Source organism: Trichomycterus rosablanca, chromosome 10 (genome assembly GCF_030014385.1).
Source record: "Trichomycterus rosablanca isolate fTriRos1 chromosome 10, fTriRos1.hap1, whole genome shotgun sequence".
NCBI classification, from domain to species: domain Eukaryota; kingdom Metazoa; phylum Chordata; class Actinopteri; order Siluriformes; family Trichomycteridae; genus Trichomycterus; species Trichomycterus rosablanca.
This window is the reverse complement of record NC_085997.1, coordinates 14,438,895-14,457,431: the sequence shown is the minus strand read 5'-3', so window position 1 is coordinate 14,457,431 and position 18,537 is coordinate 14,438,895. Positions and strand designations below refer to the sequence as shown.

Sequence of the window (18,537 nt, the reverse complement as noted above, 5' to 3'; positions counted from 1 at the left end):
TTATGTTACTGTGTCTTATTTTTAAATCTCATTATATTTGAATGGAATGTATGATGGCTGATTTATAGAATACTGACCACATCTGTAATTGGGCTTTAGAGGATTACTCAAGCTTGATGTGGTAAAATCTGCATTTGTTTACAGCATCTCTCGCCCTCTTTTTCTGTCTGTAGATGTGTCTAAACCGACAGTGTCAAAACATCAGTCTGTTTGGGGTCCATGAATGCTCAGCCAAATGCAGCAGTCGTGGGGTGAGTACTTTTATTTCTTTCACTGTTAATTTTTCTAAACAGTTTGGGGCTTAACTTTAGCCCCTGTTACATATGCGCTCTTACCTGGGAATCTTTTTTTTTAAGTCAGGACAAGGTACGTGTCTGCTTAAGTACTTAGTCATGTTTAAGAACAGCTGTTCCAACTATACTTTCCAGCTGTTCCAACTATCCAAATCTACTTTCCATGGAAAGTACATTTCATCTTCTGGATGCCAGTACAGTGCTTACACTTTAAAGATGGCTAATGTAATGCACGGAGAAAAATGAGTTAAGCCTAATGGTAATAAACAGTACAAACAATTAAATCAAGGTTAAATTACATCGAATCACTTCTCTTTCTGCTTTTTAAAGTTTTTTTTTTCTCCTGTATTTCGTTTCTCTGCTTTTCTTTTAGCCAAAACACAAGATGCTGATCTTTAGCTGATTACAACAGATGTTGTAGCACCACTTCTGGCTGGTCATTTGTTTATTTGGGGTGGTTGCTTTGTTTTCAAATGTTTATTTCTTGAGTTTCTGTTTATAAATGGTATCAGTTATTATGCAGTTATAAGTTTTAATCAGTTATAATTCTTTAGGGGCGGCATGATGGCTCAGTGGGTAGCACTGTTGCCTCACAGCAAGAAGGTCCTGGGTTTGATTCCCAGGTCGAACAGTCCGGGTCCTTTCTGTGTGGAGTTTGCATGTTCTTCCCGTGTCTGTGTGGGTTTGCTCCGGGAGCTCTGGGTTCCTCCCACAGTCCAAAGACATGCAAGTGAGGTGAACTGAAGATACAAAATTGTCCAAGACTGTGTTTGACATTGACCTTGTGAATTGATGAATCTTGTGTAACGAGTAATTACCTGTCCTGTCATGAATGTAACCAAAGTGTGTCTTTAGCTTACACTTTTTTCTTTAGCTATTATTATTATTTGCTTACATTTATTTGCTTACCCTTATTTTTAGTGCATCCAATTGCCCGATTGCGTCATGCTTCCTTTCCACCGATGCCGATCCCTGCTCTGATTGAGGAGAATGAAGCTAACCCATGCCCCCTCTGACACGCGGGCAGCAGCCGTACGCATATTATCACCTACACTTTGACGAGTTCAGTGCAGCTCAACGTTGTGTACGGAGAGACACACCCTGAGAGCACTCTTTTCTCATCTCTGTGCAGGCGCCATCAATCAGCCAGCAGAGGTCGTAATTGCACCAGTCATGAGAGAGAGACCCCATCCGGCTTAGTTCCACCCATATCTGAACAACAGGCCAATCGTTGTTCATGTGGTCGCTCAGCCTAGCCGGCAGGCAAAGCTGAGATTCAATACAATGTATTCGAGATCCCAGCTTTGGTTCCAGCATGTGTTTTTAAGCTTCCTAAATTTGGGTTCAAGTGAATATCTCTTAGTACAGGGTTACATCTGGTACCCAAGTTTGAGGTGCTGTTACAGATACATTGTACATCCTTCATTAAAGGTATCATGCAATCACATAATCATGAAAGTAGGTGAATTAAGTGCAAGTTACAGTTGTGTTTTGTTAATATTAACTAACTGAGTAATGTATAGAGGGTAGCCTATTAATTACCAATCCCAACTTGCAAGGACTCAAGCCCTATAAGACATGGTTTGCATTGAACATAAGAGATGTGACTGAGTGAGATCAGCCTCTTCTCCTTGTTAATAATGTCACATATGGTAATAATAATTAATAATGTTTTTATCATGTAAGCAGTGGACACTATGTATTATGCATGGAACATTTTTGGTGTTCATCCATGATGTAAATTATGTTTATAATACTTCTGACTTTACAGATATTTTTATAAATTCGTAAAACATAAATAAATATTTTATTTTGTCCAAATAGTACCCTATAAATCAAATTAAGGATAAAAAGTGAATTGCGTGCCACTCAGGTGGCGCAGCGGTAAAACACACTAGCACACCAGAGCTGACATTTCAAACTCGACGGTTTGAAACTCAGCTCTGCCATCCAGCAGGCTGGGCGCCTACACGAACAACGATTGGCTTGTTGTTCATACAGGGCGGGAAGCCAGATAGGGACCTCATAACTGATGCAAATACGACCTCTGCTGGCTGATTAATGGCACCTGGACAGAGTTGAGAGATAATACGTTGATCAGGGTGGCTCTCCGTACACAAAGCTGATCCACATATGAACTCGCCGCATGCAGGTGAAAAGATACAGTCGGCTACTGCACACGTGTCGGAGGGGGCATGTATCAGTTTTGCTCTCCTCGATCAGAAGTGGAGATCAGCATCAGTAGAGAGGAAGTATAATGCAATCAGGTGGTTGGATATGACTAGATTGGGAGGAAAATTGGGAAAAAATTCAAAAAAATAAAAATAAATTAATTGCACCCATATAGGGGCATTTTCTGCCCCTGCTGGACTACCAATGATTAGTCATATGTTTGTTTTGTTTGTCCTCTTCTAATCATATTTTATACAACAATGAGTGAACACTTACTCACTCATTCACTGTCTTAACCGCTTATCCAATTAGGGTCGTGGGGGTGTTCTGGAGCTTATCCCAGCTTTTCAATGGGCGCAAGACACACAGTAACACCCTGGTCGGGGCGCCAGTTCATCACAGGGCAGACACACATACACACACACACACATACACCCATTCTCCTATAGGGCAATTCAGTGTCTCCAATTAACCTGACTGCATGTTTTTTGGACTGTGGGAGGAAACCGGAGCTCCCGGAGAAAACCCACACAGTCACAGGGAGAACATGCAAACTCCGCACAGAAAGGACCCGGACTGCCCCGTCTGGGGCTCGAACCCAGGACCTTCTTGCTGTGAGGTGACAGTGCTACCCACCGAGCCACCGTGCCACCCTATGAGTAAACACTGGATTTTAAAATGTCTTTTTTTTAAATGAAAGACAGAAATGTCATGTCCATGAATGTAATAAAACATAATAAAGCTTGATTTGTTGCTGAAGTGAATTTCAAGTAGGAAACACATTAGAACATGTAAGGCTAAGATTTTAGCTGCATTATTTATCAAATTCAAGCTTCTGAGGCATGAGTGATCATGTTTTTGCAACACACCAAAAAATGCTATGAATTTTTTAATATTTTGGGGGAACTTTGTCCTTTATTCACTTTATATTGTCCAGTGCTTTCATGATTCGTTACTCTGACACATACTTTACCCAACTTCCTCACTATCTATTTTTCTATATAGAATAGGTTGCCATTTGAAATATACATGTAATTATAACCTGCCAGCATCTTCCAAAAATCTCATCCTTTCAGTAAACTATAATTACTGAGTTTACCTTAAAAATTCATCAAGTGCAATTCAGTTGTCAATGTATGGTTCTGATGCTCAATCGTCTGGGTTAACTGGGTGAGCAAGAGACACATCATGCTGTGCTTTATGAAACTTATGAAAAGAATTTATGCAGTAATATAATGAAATACAAGCCCAACCAAGGAGTGTGAAATTGAAAATGTGGAAATGATCATGTTTTGTATCTTAGTAAACATGGGCAGAGGGTACCAGAACTGACATTTGAATGGTGACATGCACTGAGACGAATGCCAGAGGGTATAATAGGTGTACTCTGCTCAAAGCAGAATTGTGGGTTGGCTGAGGTTAGACATCAAGGTGTTCATTCTAGGTCTTGATTGCCCCTCTCTTTTTGCCTGTTTGACTGAAGATGAAATCCAGAGGACAGGTTGGTGAAGGCACCAGTAAGCTGGAAGAAGGCTTTCCAAAACCAAATAAGCAGGTCATGGACTCCATAACCATAAAATAGATAGGTCATGGACTCCATAACCATAAAATAGGCAGGTCATGAACTCCATAACCAATCTGTGCAAGACAATATCCGCCTAGGAATTAGAATCTCTGCCTTTGAACAGTGGACTTCCCCAACCAAACCCTGAGAATCGTGTTACTGCTTGTGAGTGCAGCAGCCACTGAGATTTGTAATTCACTTTGAACTACTGTGCGTCAACTACTGCACTTCCTTCTGTAAGGTTGCCTCATACAGTTTTACTTAATAGTATCACATTTAATGAAGCTTGTCGACTGTGGCGTGGTTGTTGTAATAAGCTGTTTACAACATCCAGGGTAAATATCCAAGGTTTTAAGTAAGACAGTGGGTATAGAAAATGGTGGAATAAAACAGAGGTTTACATATATTTTTAAATACTCTCTCATACTTAAATATGCTTCCTCTCCACCAATGCCAATCCCTGCTCTGATCGAGGAGAACGAAGCTAACCCGTGCCCCCTCTGACACATGCGCAGTAGCCGTATGCATTTTGTCACCGACACTTTGACGAGTGCAATGCAGATCATCACTGTGCACGGAGAGACACACCCTGACAGCACTCATTTCTGCGCCATCAATCAGCCAGCAGAGGTCATAATTGCATTAGTTATGAGAGAGTCCCTATTCGGCTTTTTTTAATATTCCACCCCTATCTGAACAATAGGCCAATCGTTGTTCATGTGGCCGTTCAGCCCGGCCGAATGGCAGAGCTTATATTCGATACGATGTATTCGAGATCCCAGCTCTGGTGTTCAGAGTGTGTTTTACCGCTGCGCCACCTGAGCGGCCATTACTTTCTTAATAATTCTTTGTATGGTCAATGGTTTTAGCCCAAACCGTTCCTACCTGAAAAAACAGCGTAAATGTCCCCTACACAGAAAAAAACTGTGTGCTTTAAGACCAATGATGAGGGTTCTTAGAGGGGAAAACCAAGAAACTCTTTAGGGTACTTATACATGGACTCGCTGTACTCTCTGCTCTATAAGTGGTTGAATAAATAGAAGATGATCAGAAACATTAGGTTGTATGACCAATTTGAGATATAATTACTGAGAAAAAACAGGAAACACAACCAAAGAGAAATGACCTTGGACAAACACTAAACTACTACTGAAAATATCTGTGCTGTACACTTTAATAAAAATGTGATTTTAGTTTGGTAATGTTGTTTCTTAATTAGTCCAACTATACACACCCAAGTATTATTGTTGGAAGCCTAAAAAGTAGGCATGGTACAAGCACTTGGCATTGTAGGATTATTAAGTAGTCCATGCCATATACACTGTGCCATACCCCACTGTCTGGAAATGTGCTTTCAGTCTTTTCCTGCTGTAACTCACACAATGTAACTCATCACATCATTAATCTGAAGAGTAAAACACAAAAATGTACCAGACACATTCACTCCAAAAACTAGGATCAGGAAACTCTGGTCTAGATTTGACCCAGATCTGTTCTACAAAACTACACATCTGCTCCCTATCAGGTTGCTGGTGAGTGGTGTTCAATAATCTGTGCCATGTGGAAAAAATGTGTTTAGAGGAGTTTCACTTTTAGAGTTCTAGGATGAAGAAAATAGGGTTTTTAACTTGTCTGAAGTTTATTTACAGTGTCTGTTTACAAGCTTAGTTAACATCATGAAGAACAGGTGTACGTCCAGAACACTGCATTCAGTCTGAAGCTGTACCTCCACTTTTGTAGGTTTTGCAGCTTTACAGCCTTTAACAGCCTTTAATATTTAACATACACTGCCTGGCCAAAAAAAGGTCACCACCTGGATTTAACTAAGCCTCCCATTGGATAACTGCATGGTTGAAAAAAATCTTGAATGATCGTGATCGGCGATCACTTAAACGTTTGGTGAAATCAAATGGTAGAAAAACTCCAGTAGAACTCAGGGATGTTTAATAGTGAAAGTAAGAGCATTTCCACACGCACAATGTGAAGGGAAATCAAGGGATTGGGACTAAACAGCTGTGTAGCCTTAAGAAAACCACTTGTCTGGGAGGCTTCAGTTTGCTAGATTGGACTCTGGAGCAATGGAACAAGGTCATGTGGTCTGATGGGTCCAGATTTACCCTGTTCCAGAGTGATGGGCGCATCAGGGTAAGAAGAGAGGAGGCTGAAGTGATGCACCCATCATGCCTAGTGCCTATCGTACAAGCCTGTGGGGGCAGTGCTATGATCTGGGGTTGCTGCAGTTGGTCAGGTCTAGGTTCAGCAATGTTATCTGCCCAAAGAATAAGGTCAGCTGACCTGAATATACTGAACAACCAGGATTTTTTCAATCAATCAATGGATTTTTTCTTCCCTGATGGCACGGGCATATTCCAAGATGACAATGCCAGGATTAATCTGGCTCAGATTGTGAAAGAGTGGTTCAGGGAGCATGAGACATCATTTTCACACATGGATTGGCCACCACAGAGTCCAGACCTGAACCCCATTGAGAATCTTTGAGATGTGCTGGAGAAGACTTTGCGCAGTGGTCCAAATCTCACATCATCAATACAAGATCTTGGGGGAAAAATTTATGCAACTCTGGACAGAAATAAATGTTGTGACATTGCAGAAGCTTGTGGAAATGATGCCACAGCGAATGTGTGCCGTAATCAAAGCTAAAGGCGGTCCAACCAAATATTAGAGTGTGTGACCTTTTTTTTTTTTTTGGCCAGGCACTGTATTTTAGATTTAGGCGCTCAGATGGCACAGTTGTGAAATGCACTAACACACATTATCACACTAAAGCTGACATCTCAAGCTCGTGTTTGAATCTACAACCCCAAATCAGAAAAATATGGGACAGCATGGAAAATGCAAATGAATAAAAACACAGTGTTCCTTACATTTACTTTGACTTTTATTTGATTGCAGACAGTTTGAGGCCAAGATATTTCATGTTTTGTCTGCTCAACTTCATTTCATTTGTTAATATACCTCCATTTCAGACCTGCAACACATTCCAAAAAAAGTTGGGACGGGGGCAATTTAGGGCTAGTAATGAGATGAAAAAACTAAATAATGATGTAATTCCAAACAGGTGATGTCAACAGGTGATTGTAATCATGGTTTGGTACAAAAGCAGCATCCAGAAAATGATTGAAATGTTTAAAAACCATGAACCTCAAAGAAGGATTGGAAGGGATTTGCATATTTCTCCCTCTACAGTGCATAATATCATTAAACCATTTAAGGAATCTGGAGGAATTTCAGTGCGTAAAGGCCAAAGGCACAAGCTTAAGCTGAACGCCCGTGATCTTTGATCCCTCAGACGGCACTGCATCAAGAACCCCCACTCAACAATAGCTGATATAACCACATGGGTGAGGGATTACTTTGTCAAACCTTTGTGAAGCTATACAATACGGAGTTACATGCACAAATGCCACTTATGTTAACCATGTCCAGAAGCAGCATCGACTTCTCTGGGCTCTGAGGCATCTAGGATGGACCATCACACAGTGAAAACGTGTATTGTGGTCAGATAAATCAGCATTCCAACCAGCAACTTTTTCTGATTTGGGGTTATAAATAACACACTACTGTACAAGTTGAATGTCTGGTTTAGGTAATGGTTTAGGAAAAGGTTTACCAGGAAATTATTATTATTTGTAAGTCTTTTAAACTATAATGCCAGACATTTAGGGGTCTTTTTATTAAGGTGTAATGGGGAAGAACACACCTTGCCACTGAGATGGCAGGTGTAGCCTCATATCTGCAAGACAGAGAAGGATGAACTTCAAATGCAGGATGCTTAAGCTAGACGAAACAATACTGTGGCTAAAGAGCAATAAACATGATAAAACTAAAAAATACAAGGCTGGTCACAATAACAGATATGAATGAAAAGAAAAAAATATCAAATTAAATCCACAGTCCAAAGCAGACATGTGATAAAACAGATAGACTAGTGCATTAATGGAGTAGGAGATCTCGCAATCCACACAAATAGCCAGAAAAGAAAAGGAACATAAGCCTGTGCTGTCCCCAGTGACAGCTGAAAAACTCAGGTGGCCATGCACTCGCTCCACGGGGAATTAGAGACGCGCCAAGGCTTTTGGTTTTAAACGAAGTCCGGAAAGATGCTGGACTGTCCGTCTCATTCGCCTGACCCATAGAAAACATTTGGTGAGATTTAAAAAGGGCAGCACACAAATAATAGTGAACTGGAGGCCATTGCCCATGAGGAATGGGCTAAGATTCCTCAGGAACGCTGCCAGAAGCTGGTGTGTGACTATACATCACGTAGGATTGTATTCTAAATCATTTGCAGGGGTCTGATTATGGACATGGACAGATATGCCCGAAGTGAGTTCCAATTCCTGGCATACTGTAAGGATAAATCTGCACAAATATACACCGATCAGCCATAACATTAAAACCATCTCCTTGTTTCTACACTCACTGTCCATTTTATCAGCTCCACTTACCATATAGGAGCACTTTGTAGTTTTACAATTACTGACTGTAGTCCATGTGTTTCTGTGCATGCTTTGTTAGCCCCCTTTCATGCTGTTCTTCAATGGTCAGGACTGTCCCAGGACCACTACAGAGTGGATCAGACACAGATGGAGTTTTTAAACACCTCACTGTCACTGTTGGACTGAAAATAGTCCACCAACCAAAAATATCCAGCCAACAGTGCCCTGTGGGCAGCGTTCTGTGACCACTGATTAAGGTCTAGAAGATTAAGGTCTGCTCAAACAGCAGCAATAGATGAGCGATCGTCTCTGACTTTACATCTACAAGGTGGACCAACCAGGTAGGAGTCTCTAATAAAGTGGACAGTGAGTGGACATGGTATTTAAAAACTAGCAGCACTGCTGTGTCTGATCCACTCATACCAGCACAACACACACTAACACACCACCACCATGTCAGTGTCACTGCAGTGCTGAGAATGGTCCACCACCCAAATAATACCTACTGTAGTGGTCCTGTGGGGGTCCTGACCATTGAAGAACAGGGTGAAAGCAGGCTAAAAAAGTATGTAGAGAAATAAATGGACTACAGTCAGTAATTGTAGAACTTCAAAGTGCTTCTATATGGTAAGTGGAGCTGATAAAATGGACAGTGAATGTAGAAACAAGGAGGTGGTTTTAATGTTATGGCTGATCGGTGTTTTAAAAATATGTTGCTGCTGGACTTTCTTATTACACCAATCTGATCTTACTCAGCTCTACAGTGAAATCAACTCGGATCCAGAAGTGGAATATCTACTGACCATTTCACCACACTCTCTCGTATGTATGTGTGTGCAGGTGTGTAACAATAAAAAGAACTGTCACTGTGAGGCACACTGGGCTCCTCCGTTCTGTGATAAGGCTGGATATGGAGGCAGTGTGGACAGTGGACCAGTGAGACAAGCAGGTATGATACGGTGTTGAGGTAAATGTAATTGACAATCTTGTTTCTGTCTTAAAAATGCATGTAGCCTTTGCAGACACACAAAGAATGTGCACGGGCAAAGTGATTCTGGACCAGAAAAAAGTTTGCACAAAGTTAGAGCCATTTAATTTATTTTATATAATATATTTTTACACCTGTTAGCAATGGGTGTGGCTGAAACACCTGAATTCAATAGTTAGGAGAGGTGCTGTTACTTGTAGTTTCTTAAACACTTATAAATTTGATCCTGGTTTAGATTTTTGGTGCAAATACAACTAAGCTACAAACACATACAATCTAATTTTAGTTACTCATTCATAACTTAGTACCAGTAGAAATGTTAATTGTGCACATAAATGATTGTGAGTGTGTTAGTATGTGTACATTTGTACTGATCAGTTGTTTACTCTGTGAAAACAGATGGGGAGAGTATACAAGTGGGCATCATAGTGGCCTTCCTGTGCTTGCTTTGTGTGGGCATGATTGTCTGCATAAAGAGAAAGACTCTGGTCAGCCTCTTCATCAGTAGCAAAAAGAACAGCATTGAGAAGCTAAGGTAAAAGGTTACATTCATACAGTAAATATACAGTATTTAATATACCAATATAAATAGGGCCCTACTAAATACTAAAAGCACAGATTTTACAGATTTTTAAACAAAGGTCCCACATTTCACATTACACTTATAAATTGAATGATAAATCAATGGAAGCTACAATACACAGCACAGCCTCTAGTTTTTCAAACTTAGTTTTGTCTAACCGATTACTAATGTACCAAGCATCTTTAGAGTTTGCCAAGTGTATAAGGAAAGAAATAAACTGTAAATAGACAAACTATCACAGACCACAGAGAGATGATCACGTGTGTATAGAAGCGCACTTTTTATTGACTATTGAATCCCCAAAGGGACAAAATGCACTCAATATGTAAACACATACGTCAAACATTGCCAGCACACTACACCACAGAAAAGTCTGTTACTCTAACGTAATTTTGATGGCATAATGCCATATGATTGCTAGGATGCCTCATATTGCGCCTCATATTTCAAACGCTATGCAAATGAAAAATGTAAAATTGCTAAACACATTTTATAGCAAATTGCATATTACACGGGAAGCGGCTCATTTCACTGGACACGGCTCATTTCACGGTCCATGACACGTTATTCAGAGCTGTGAATTAGGTAGGGCCTTAAATATAATACACCAATTATTACCAACAAAAATGTTCCTTTTTGCTTTAGAAATGTTATTAAAAGCAATTTGCAGGACATGTGCTGTGGTTAAGGGTTAAACAAACAGATAAATAGGTTACATTTTGTTTTTCGAAGGGCAAATCAATACATTTTTAAGGATTATTAAAGTTTGCATTCTTAAACTACATATAGCTAAAGTCAGCTGTTTACATGTAAAGAACATGTAAATCATGGCCTTGGAATTTTTGGAACTTCTTAGACTAAAGGCCTTTGTTGAGCGCGTAGCCACTGATGCACATCATCACATGAAAATCTCCTTCCCTTTAAAGCTTCTTTAAGCGGTCCAAAAAGGTGGAAATCAGATGGCGCTAAATCCGGACTATAAGCTCTCTTTCAGTCTCTCAGACACGACCCATTAGTAAACCTCCTACCCTCACCTTTGGGGTTCAAAATACACTTACAGCATAGATTATTAAAACAGTTACTGTCATTTCACTTTCTGACATTAAAATGACATGTAACAGTGTTCTTTTGCCAATGTTTACAAAACCTAACCTGTCACAACCTATCACTCAAAGAAAGGTGTTCGACTGGTTAGATGTAATCCAATTTCTCTGTGCAATGAGGTTCTTTTCATTTTATGGTGCTGGTTTTATGCATTTATTTATTTATTAGGATTTTTTACGTCATGTTTTACACACTTTGGTTACATTCATGACAGGACAGGTAGTTACTCATTACACAAGATTCATCAGTTCTAGTCTTTTAATGTCAAACACAGTCACAGACAATTCAGTATCTCCAATTCACCTCATTTGCATGTCTTGGAACTGTGGGAGGAAACCGGAGCACCCGGAGGAAACCCACAAACTCCACACAGAAAGGACCCGTACCACTCCACCTAGGAATCAAACCCAGGACCTTCTTGCTGTGAGGCGACTCTAAATCTCTAAATCTAAGACAATGGAAAGCTTGCTTGACTGTGAACAATGTCACTAATGTTTCAGCAGGTTCTAATTAGCCAACAGCCAGTCTATTTGCCTGGGATCTGATAAAGTGCTAAGAGCAGTCAAAAAGCTTCCAAAATTAGGTTGATAACTTTCCTCATCTAAAAGTGGTAATTACAATTATTTTATTAAGACATTAAAGCAGTATAATGGAGGTGATGGAGGTGCATGGAATATAACAGTAATGTGTTTTATAAATATAAAAAACCATGCAAAAATTCTACCTGACAGTTCCACTTGTGACTAATTTTCCGGGTGATTCACAGCAGTTAAACAGCACCTTGTTCTGAACATTGTTCTGGCTTAATCAAAGAATAATTTATTCATTATCCTATCTAACCACTCTATCCTTGTCATGTTTGCAGTTCAGAGCCAATAATAGCTTAAAGAATACACACTTTAAATAGGGTGTTAATTCAGTGTAGCCAGTCCACTCATCAGCCTGTATTTGGAAGACAAGAGGATACTGGCGTTCCTGGAGCAAATGTAGACAGACACAGAGAGAACAATTTAAACTAAAATGGTTAACTTCTACACCAGGGGTGCCCATACTGAGATTCGTGGCTTGAGATCTACCATTTCAGTCGACAGGTCTTCATGATCTACAGTGTATCACAAAAGTGAGTACACCCCTCACATTTCTGCAGATATTTAAGTATATCTTTTCATGGGACAACACAAAATGACACTTTGACACAATGAAAAGTAGTCTGTGTGCAGCTTATATAACAGTGTAAATTTATTCTTCCCTCAAAATAACTCAATATACAGCCATTAATGTCTAAACCACCGGCAACAAAAGTGAGTACACCTCTTAGTGAAAGTTCCTGAAGTGTCAATATTTTGTGTGGCCACCATTATTTCCCAGAACTGCCTTAACTCTTCTGGGCATGGAGTTTACCAGAGCTTCACAGGTTGCCACTGGAATGCTTTTCCACTCCTCCATGACGACATCACGGAGCTGGCGGATATTCGAGACTTTGCGCTCCTCCACCTTCCGCTTGAGGATGCCCCAAAGATGTTCTATTGGGTTTAGGTCTGGAGACATGCTTGGCCAGTCCATCACCTTTACCCTCAGCCTCTTCAATAAAGCAGTGGTCATCTTAGAGGTGTGTTTGGGGTCATTATCTTGCTGGAACACTGCACTGCGACCCAGTTTCCGTAGGGAGGGGATCATGCTCTGCTTCAGTATTTCACAGTACATATTGGAGTTCATGTGTCCCTCAATGAAATGTAACTCCCCAACACCTGCTGCACTCATGCAGCCCCAGACCATTGCATTCCCACCACCATGCTTGACTGTAGGCATGACACACTTATCTTTGTACTCCTCACCTGATTGCCGCCACACATGCTTGAGACCATCTGAACCAAACAAATTAATCTTGGTCTCATCAGACCATAGGACATGGTTCCAGTAATCCATGTCCTTTGTTGACATGTCTTCAGCAAACTGTTTGCGGGCTTTCTTGTGTAGAGACTTCAGAAGAGGCTTCTTTCTGGGGTGACAGCCATGCAGACCAATTTGATGTAGTGTGCGGCGTATGGTCTAAGCACTGACAGGCTGACCCCCCACCTTTTCAATCTCTGCAGCAATGCTGACAGCACTCCTGTGCCTATCTTTCAAAGACAGCAGTTGGATGTGACGCTGAGCACATGCACTCAGCTTCTTTGGATGACCAATGCGAGGTCTGTTCTGAGTGAACCCTGCTCTTTTAAAACGCTGGATGATCTTGGCCACTGTGCTGCAGCTCAGTTTCAGGGTGTTGGCAATCTTCTTGTAGCCTTGGCCATCTTCATGTAGCGCAACAATTCGTCTTTTAAGATCCTCAGAGAGTTCTTTGCCATGAGGTGCCATGTTGGAACTTTCAGTGACCAGTATGAGAGAGTGTGAGAGCTGTACTACTAAATTGAACACACCTGCTCCCTATGCACACCTGAGACCTAGTAACACTAACAAATCACATGACATTTTGGAGGGAAAATGACAAGCAGTGCTCAATTTGGACATTTAGGGGTGTAGTCTCTTAGGGGTGTACTCACTTTTGTTGCCGGTGGTTTAGACATTAATGGCTGTATATTGAGTTATTTTGAGGGAAGAATAAATTTACACTGTTATATAAGCTGCACACAGACTACTTTTCATTGTGTCAAAGTGTCATTTTGTCAGTGTTGTCCCATAAAAAAAGATATACTTAAATATTTGCAGAAATGTAAGGGGTGTACTCACTTTTGTGATACACTGTACTTTTTAAAAAGGTTGGCCTCATAATTTTTAAAAAGGCTTTGAAGCTTTTTAAAATGCTCTTCAGTTGCCTTATACTGATATTAAGCATTTGGGGGCAAGCGACTGAAAAATTACACTAACCTTATTCTGATGATTTACACTCAATGGTGTCAGCCAGGTTTGTATAGTCTGGACCGAGCTGCTGATACCAATTCTCAAGTCTTCCATGTGTTAATCAGTAAGGGTGGACCGATATTTAGACTTAATTATTTATATGTGGGAAAAGGCTGATTCACACAAGTAGGTCGATCCAAAAATGCTGTCAAATATGTAGCACATTTTCCTATGTTTGGATATTTTTCCTCAGCCAGCAAGTTCCAAAACTGTCGAGCAGAGGCTCTTGACTTCATATGAATGTCAGATTATAGGGTTAAAATTTCTGTAACATGAGATCTGAATATTTTCCGTCTTCTTCCACATATGAATGAAACAGCTTTCTTTGTGCTTGGTTGCGCACTCATATTTACAAACAGTGTAGGTTAGAAAAGAAAAAATGCAAAAATGGCACAAATTAGCTACTGATGAATGAAAATTTTCTAGATTAGCAGTGCTTTAGGCGGGCTGAGTCGTAGCTATGGTAACTAACCAGAAATTAAAGAAACAGTGGCCACATTTCATGTCAGTCACGTTGACCTGTTTGAATGAGGCGTGTTCAACCATCGTGTACTGTGCTATTGACTGGTCGATTCCGATCGACATAATGGGCACTCCTGTTCTACTCACTATAAAGCTGTTATTGCTATATTGTGTTTTAGGTCAGAGGGACCAAGCAGACTAAATAGCCCTACACATACAGTGTCAAAAAACAACATACACCATGAAACAGAAACACTCTCTGGATGCAGAGCAGCTTCTTATTGCCAAGCAGCAGCCATACCACAGAGTGCCAGCATATACAAGGTGTGTACATGTGTTTTGGTTTTGTATGTCTTAAAAGTTGCACAATTTTGTAATTTGGATTTGTTGTTCATGGACGTTTGAACAAAAACCTCAAATTTTTTCTCTCTATCTAGGCCACTTTTATATGCGGTACCAAATTTAGAAACATATTTGATCTATGACAGTGTGAACTCACTTGAAAAGTCAAATCAGAATTCATAATTCATGTCATATTAAATATTAAGAAATGCATATTAAATTAGACTGTATTTATTTACTACCCTGTTACTACGCCTGTCTATGTAAGACAGAGATATCACCATGGACGAAATTGCTATATGAGCGTCATTGTGTGGCAGTAGAACTGGAACACTGTACTATTGGTGACGACCGGTAGTATAAGTTACTTTGTCTGCTGTCAGTCTGTGGGATAGTCTTAGTATTTAGTACTGTAATTTCCCCGTTAATATGTATAATTAATCCCTTATAATAACATGTATCTCTCGTTTTAATTTTATATTCTCTAAACTGTAGGGTATATTTTACTATATTTTCCTCTAGTTTTCATGTTCTTAATTGCTTATCTCTCTTGTTTTAATTACATATTTCTTAAATTGTAGGGTGTATTTTACAATATTTTCTTTTAATTTTTCAGGTTCTTAATTTTTATCTCTCTTGTTTGAATTTCATGTTCTTAATTGTAACTAAATGTCTTTCTGAGGTTCTAGATCTCAGGAATGTTTTAATGCTTTTAATTTTTCCTTATGTAAAGCACTTTGAATTGCCACTGTGTATGAAAGGTGCTATACAAATAAACTTGCCTTGCCTTGCCTTACCCTGGACAGGGGAAATACAGTTAACACAACACCCTGTGATTATAAAAAATCTTGGCGCCCAGGTGGCGCAGCGGAATAATCTGCTAGCACACCAGCGCTGAGATTCTGGACTCCCGAGTTCAAACTTTGGCTCTGCTACCGGGCGCCCTCTAGTGGGCATAATTGTCAGTGCCTTCAGCAGACAAAATTGGCCATTTAAAGTCTGCAAAAGATGAGCAAACGACCGGACTGATTGTGGGTGGGGTCTTCGACGCTGTGTAAGGACCTTGGTTAGTAGCCCGAGGCGCCTGTACATGAAGTGGAGGAGTACTGGCCTAACACGGAAATTCACCTAATGTGTGGGCAAATAAGAAGAGGTCGTGGACTGCGCACGCGTCGGTGAGTCTCCAGCAGAAGGCAGGAATACCCTGGTCAGGCTGTCAATCCATCACAGGGCTTTTGCCATTCCACTTCTTAGACATAGCCCAGCAGATCAATAGCACAATTGAGATTCAAACCCAGATCTTAGCTAGGTATGCAAGCATAATAGGCCACTGTGCCACATGAGCGTCTTTTCTTATCCTTGTATCCATGTGTTATTTTGCGAAATTAAGGATACATATTTCAGGCAAATGTAGAATAGTTGTATTTTTGCCTTTAAATATGTGCACCAGTTTGAAGTGTGTAGCTGTTTTGTGCAATCAGTTGATATTGAAAGAACTATCTGCTCAGACTAGCATGTCTTATGTCTGCCATTTGCTTATCATCTGACAGCTACAACACACACACACACACACACAAGCTACTCTAATACTCTTTATCTCTTTTGAATGTCAGTGACTGTTAGTTCATTGTCTGGCCTTTATGCAGAACTTGTCTGGAGGTGATGGTGCACTGCTGCTGACAATGTCAAAAAGCTGTCTGCGTTGATTTGTTACCTTTTACATTCAATGTCTTTGATATACAGTGACATTTAACAGAAACACTCACACACACAAACACAAAAGCACACACAGGAATACAAAAGTGTGGTAACAACGTCTTTATATAGGAGGTACAAATTGTCTGTCAAAATTCTTAGGAATAAGGATGGATCTGCATTAGTAACCCACTGGGAATGAATGAATTAGGTGTGTGTGTGTGCACACAATTCGTTTCAAATGACTCGCACTCGACTTGTGACTCGCAAAAAATGACTTGTGGACAACAAAAGTCAGCAACATTAGTTACGTGTGACAATTATATATATATACTCAAACGAGTGTTTTACTTCACAACCGGGAAAAGTTTGGAGGTTTTTAATTATAAGCACATTTACAAAATAAAGTATTATATTCCTAATGGGACACACGCTTATAAATTTAATAGCATCTGGAACAACATAAGCTAAGGTAAGCAGTGGTTATGGATTTTTTGCTGTGTTTTGGATTTTGGCCGTTGTGCCGTAATTTGCAGTGAAAACAGAACGTCAGTTTAAGCTTTTAACTGGTACCTAGGAAAGGCACAAGTAAAATGGCAAAATACAGTCACTAATCTGTTGTTGTTTTTATCTGAACTTACATAATATTTGTTTATTTCTACGCTACATTTCCAATATATGTTTTGTGTATATTATTGTGACTCGTGACTTGACTCAGACTCTAGCCTAAAGACTCGTGACTTGACTCAGACTCTAGCCTAAAGACTCGTGACTCGACTCGGACTCATATTTCGTGACTTGTGAACATCTCTGGTATGAGGGCGTGTGTGTGGCTTAAATAGGATTAAACAATGTTTTCAATAATGTTACCTACAGCTCTGCTTCAACCCTGCTGTGGTACAATGGGCTCTCTGTGACCTCTTCTATGACACGTTTTTTAAACCATCATGATTAGTGACCTTGCCTTTTACATATTTTTTCAGAACACTGTTTTTCTTTATTCTATCCTAACAATGTGACACATGTTCGCTAGTTTTCATGTATTTCTGTTTATTTTTTATTTATGTCTATTTTCGTTTGGACTCCATAGTACATTTCAAGTAAAATAGGTATAGGTAGACAGAGGAGGACACTGAAAAAGAAGAAATAAAAGTGTTGTACAACCAGGAAAAAGGTAGTGTGGACAGTCATGATCAAATGTGCAGCTTGTACACCACAGCAAAAACAAACCGTTGGCCAATGATGGTCTTTTATGGAATGATTGACAGCGCTGCCTTAAGTGCATTTGGAGAACATTAGAAAGACAAGCGAACTGCGCCCAGGTGGCTGGGCTAGCACACCAGTGCAGAGATTCTGACCTCCTCGGTTCTAAACTCAGCGTTGCCACCGGTCAGCTGGGCATCATCTAACGGGCATAATTGGCAGTGCCTGCATCAGACACGGTTCTGCTAGGGCGGGATGACCGGACTATGTGAATGGGGTCTTCAAACGCTGTGTAAGGACCCTGATTAGCTGATAGAGAGGTGCCTGTGCAGAGTGCATGGGTGAAATAAGGGTTCCACAAAGGGCTGCACGTGGGTCGGAGGAGGCGTGAGCAGCAATATACCCACCTCGACTGCAATCAGGGATCCCCCAGCAGTGGAAGGCAAATTGACTACACTAAATTGGGAGAAAATGAGAGAAAATGCATAAATAGAATAGAAAAAAAGAAAAAAAAGACAAGCAACAAAAATTCTTGAAGGAACTGGCCCTTGCTTTGATGCACGTCAGAGATTGTCATCTTGCGCTGTTTACTGCACTTCCAAACAGGTCATTTGTAGTTGTGACATTTTACCAAAGGCACCCTCATCAGCTCCATGCACCACCCAGCGCCATTCAGGACAGCACAAGAGATGCTACAGTTTTCCCAGATCAAAGGACAAGAAAACCTAATTCATCTGTAATGAGTGCAATAAGTTTGTGTGCAAATAGCA

The 18,537-nt window shown here is 40.3% G+C and overlaps 1 protein-coding gene across 1 annotated transcript in view; it reads left to right on the top strand.

Moving 5' to 3' along the window:
* The window catches only part of LOC134321802 (disintegrin and metalloproteinase domain-containing protein 12), a 186,850-nt gene that overhangs the window by 155,643 nt on the left and 12,670 nt on the right, over window positions 1–18,537 (top strand). The window contains exons 17-20 of the mRNA XM_063003625.1: window positions 174–251; window positions 9,330–9,438; window positions 9,877–10,012; window positions 14,707–14,851. Of these exons, the coding sequence (XP_062859695.1) occupies window positions 174–251; window positions 9,330–9,438; window positions 9,877–10,012; window positions 14,707–14,851 (468 nt within the window). The remainder of the gene's footprint in view (window positions 1–173; window positions 252–9,329; window positions 9,439–9,876; window positions 10,013–14,706; window positions 14,852–18,537) is intronic.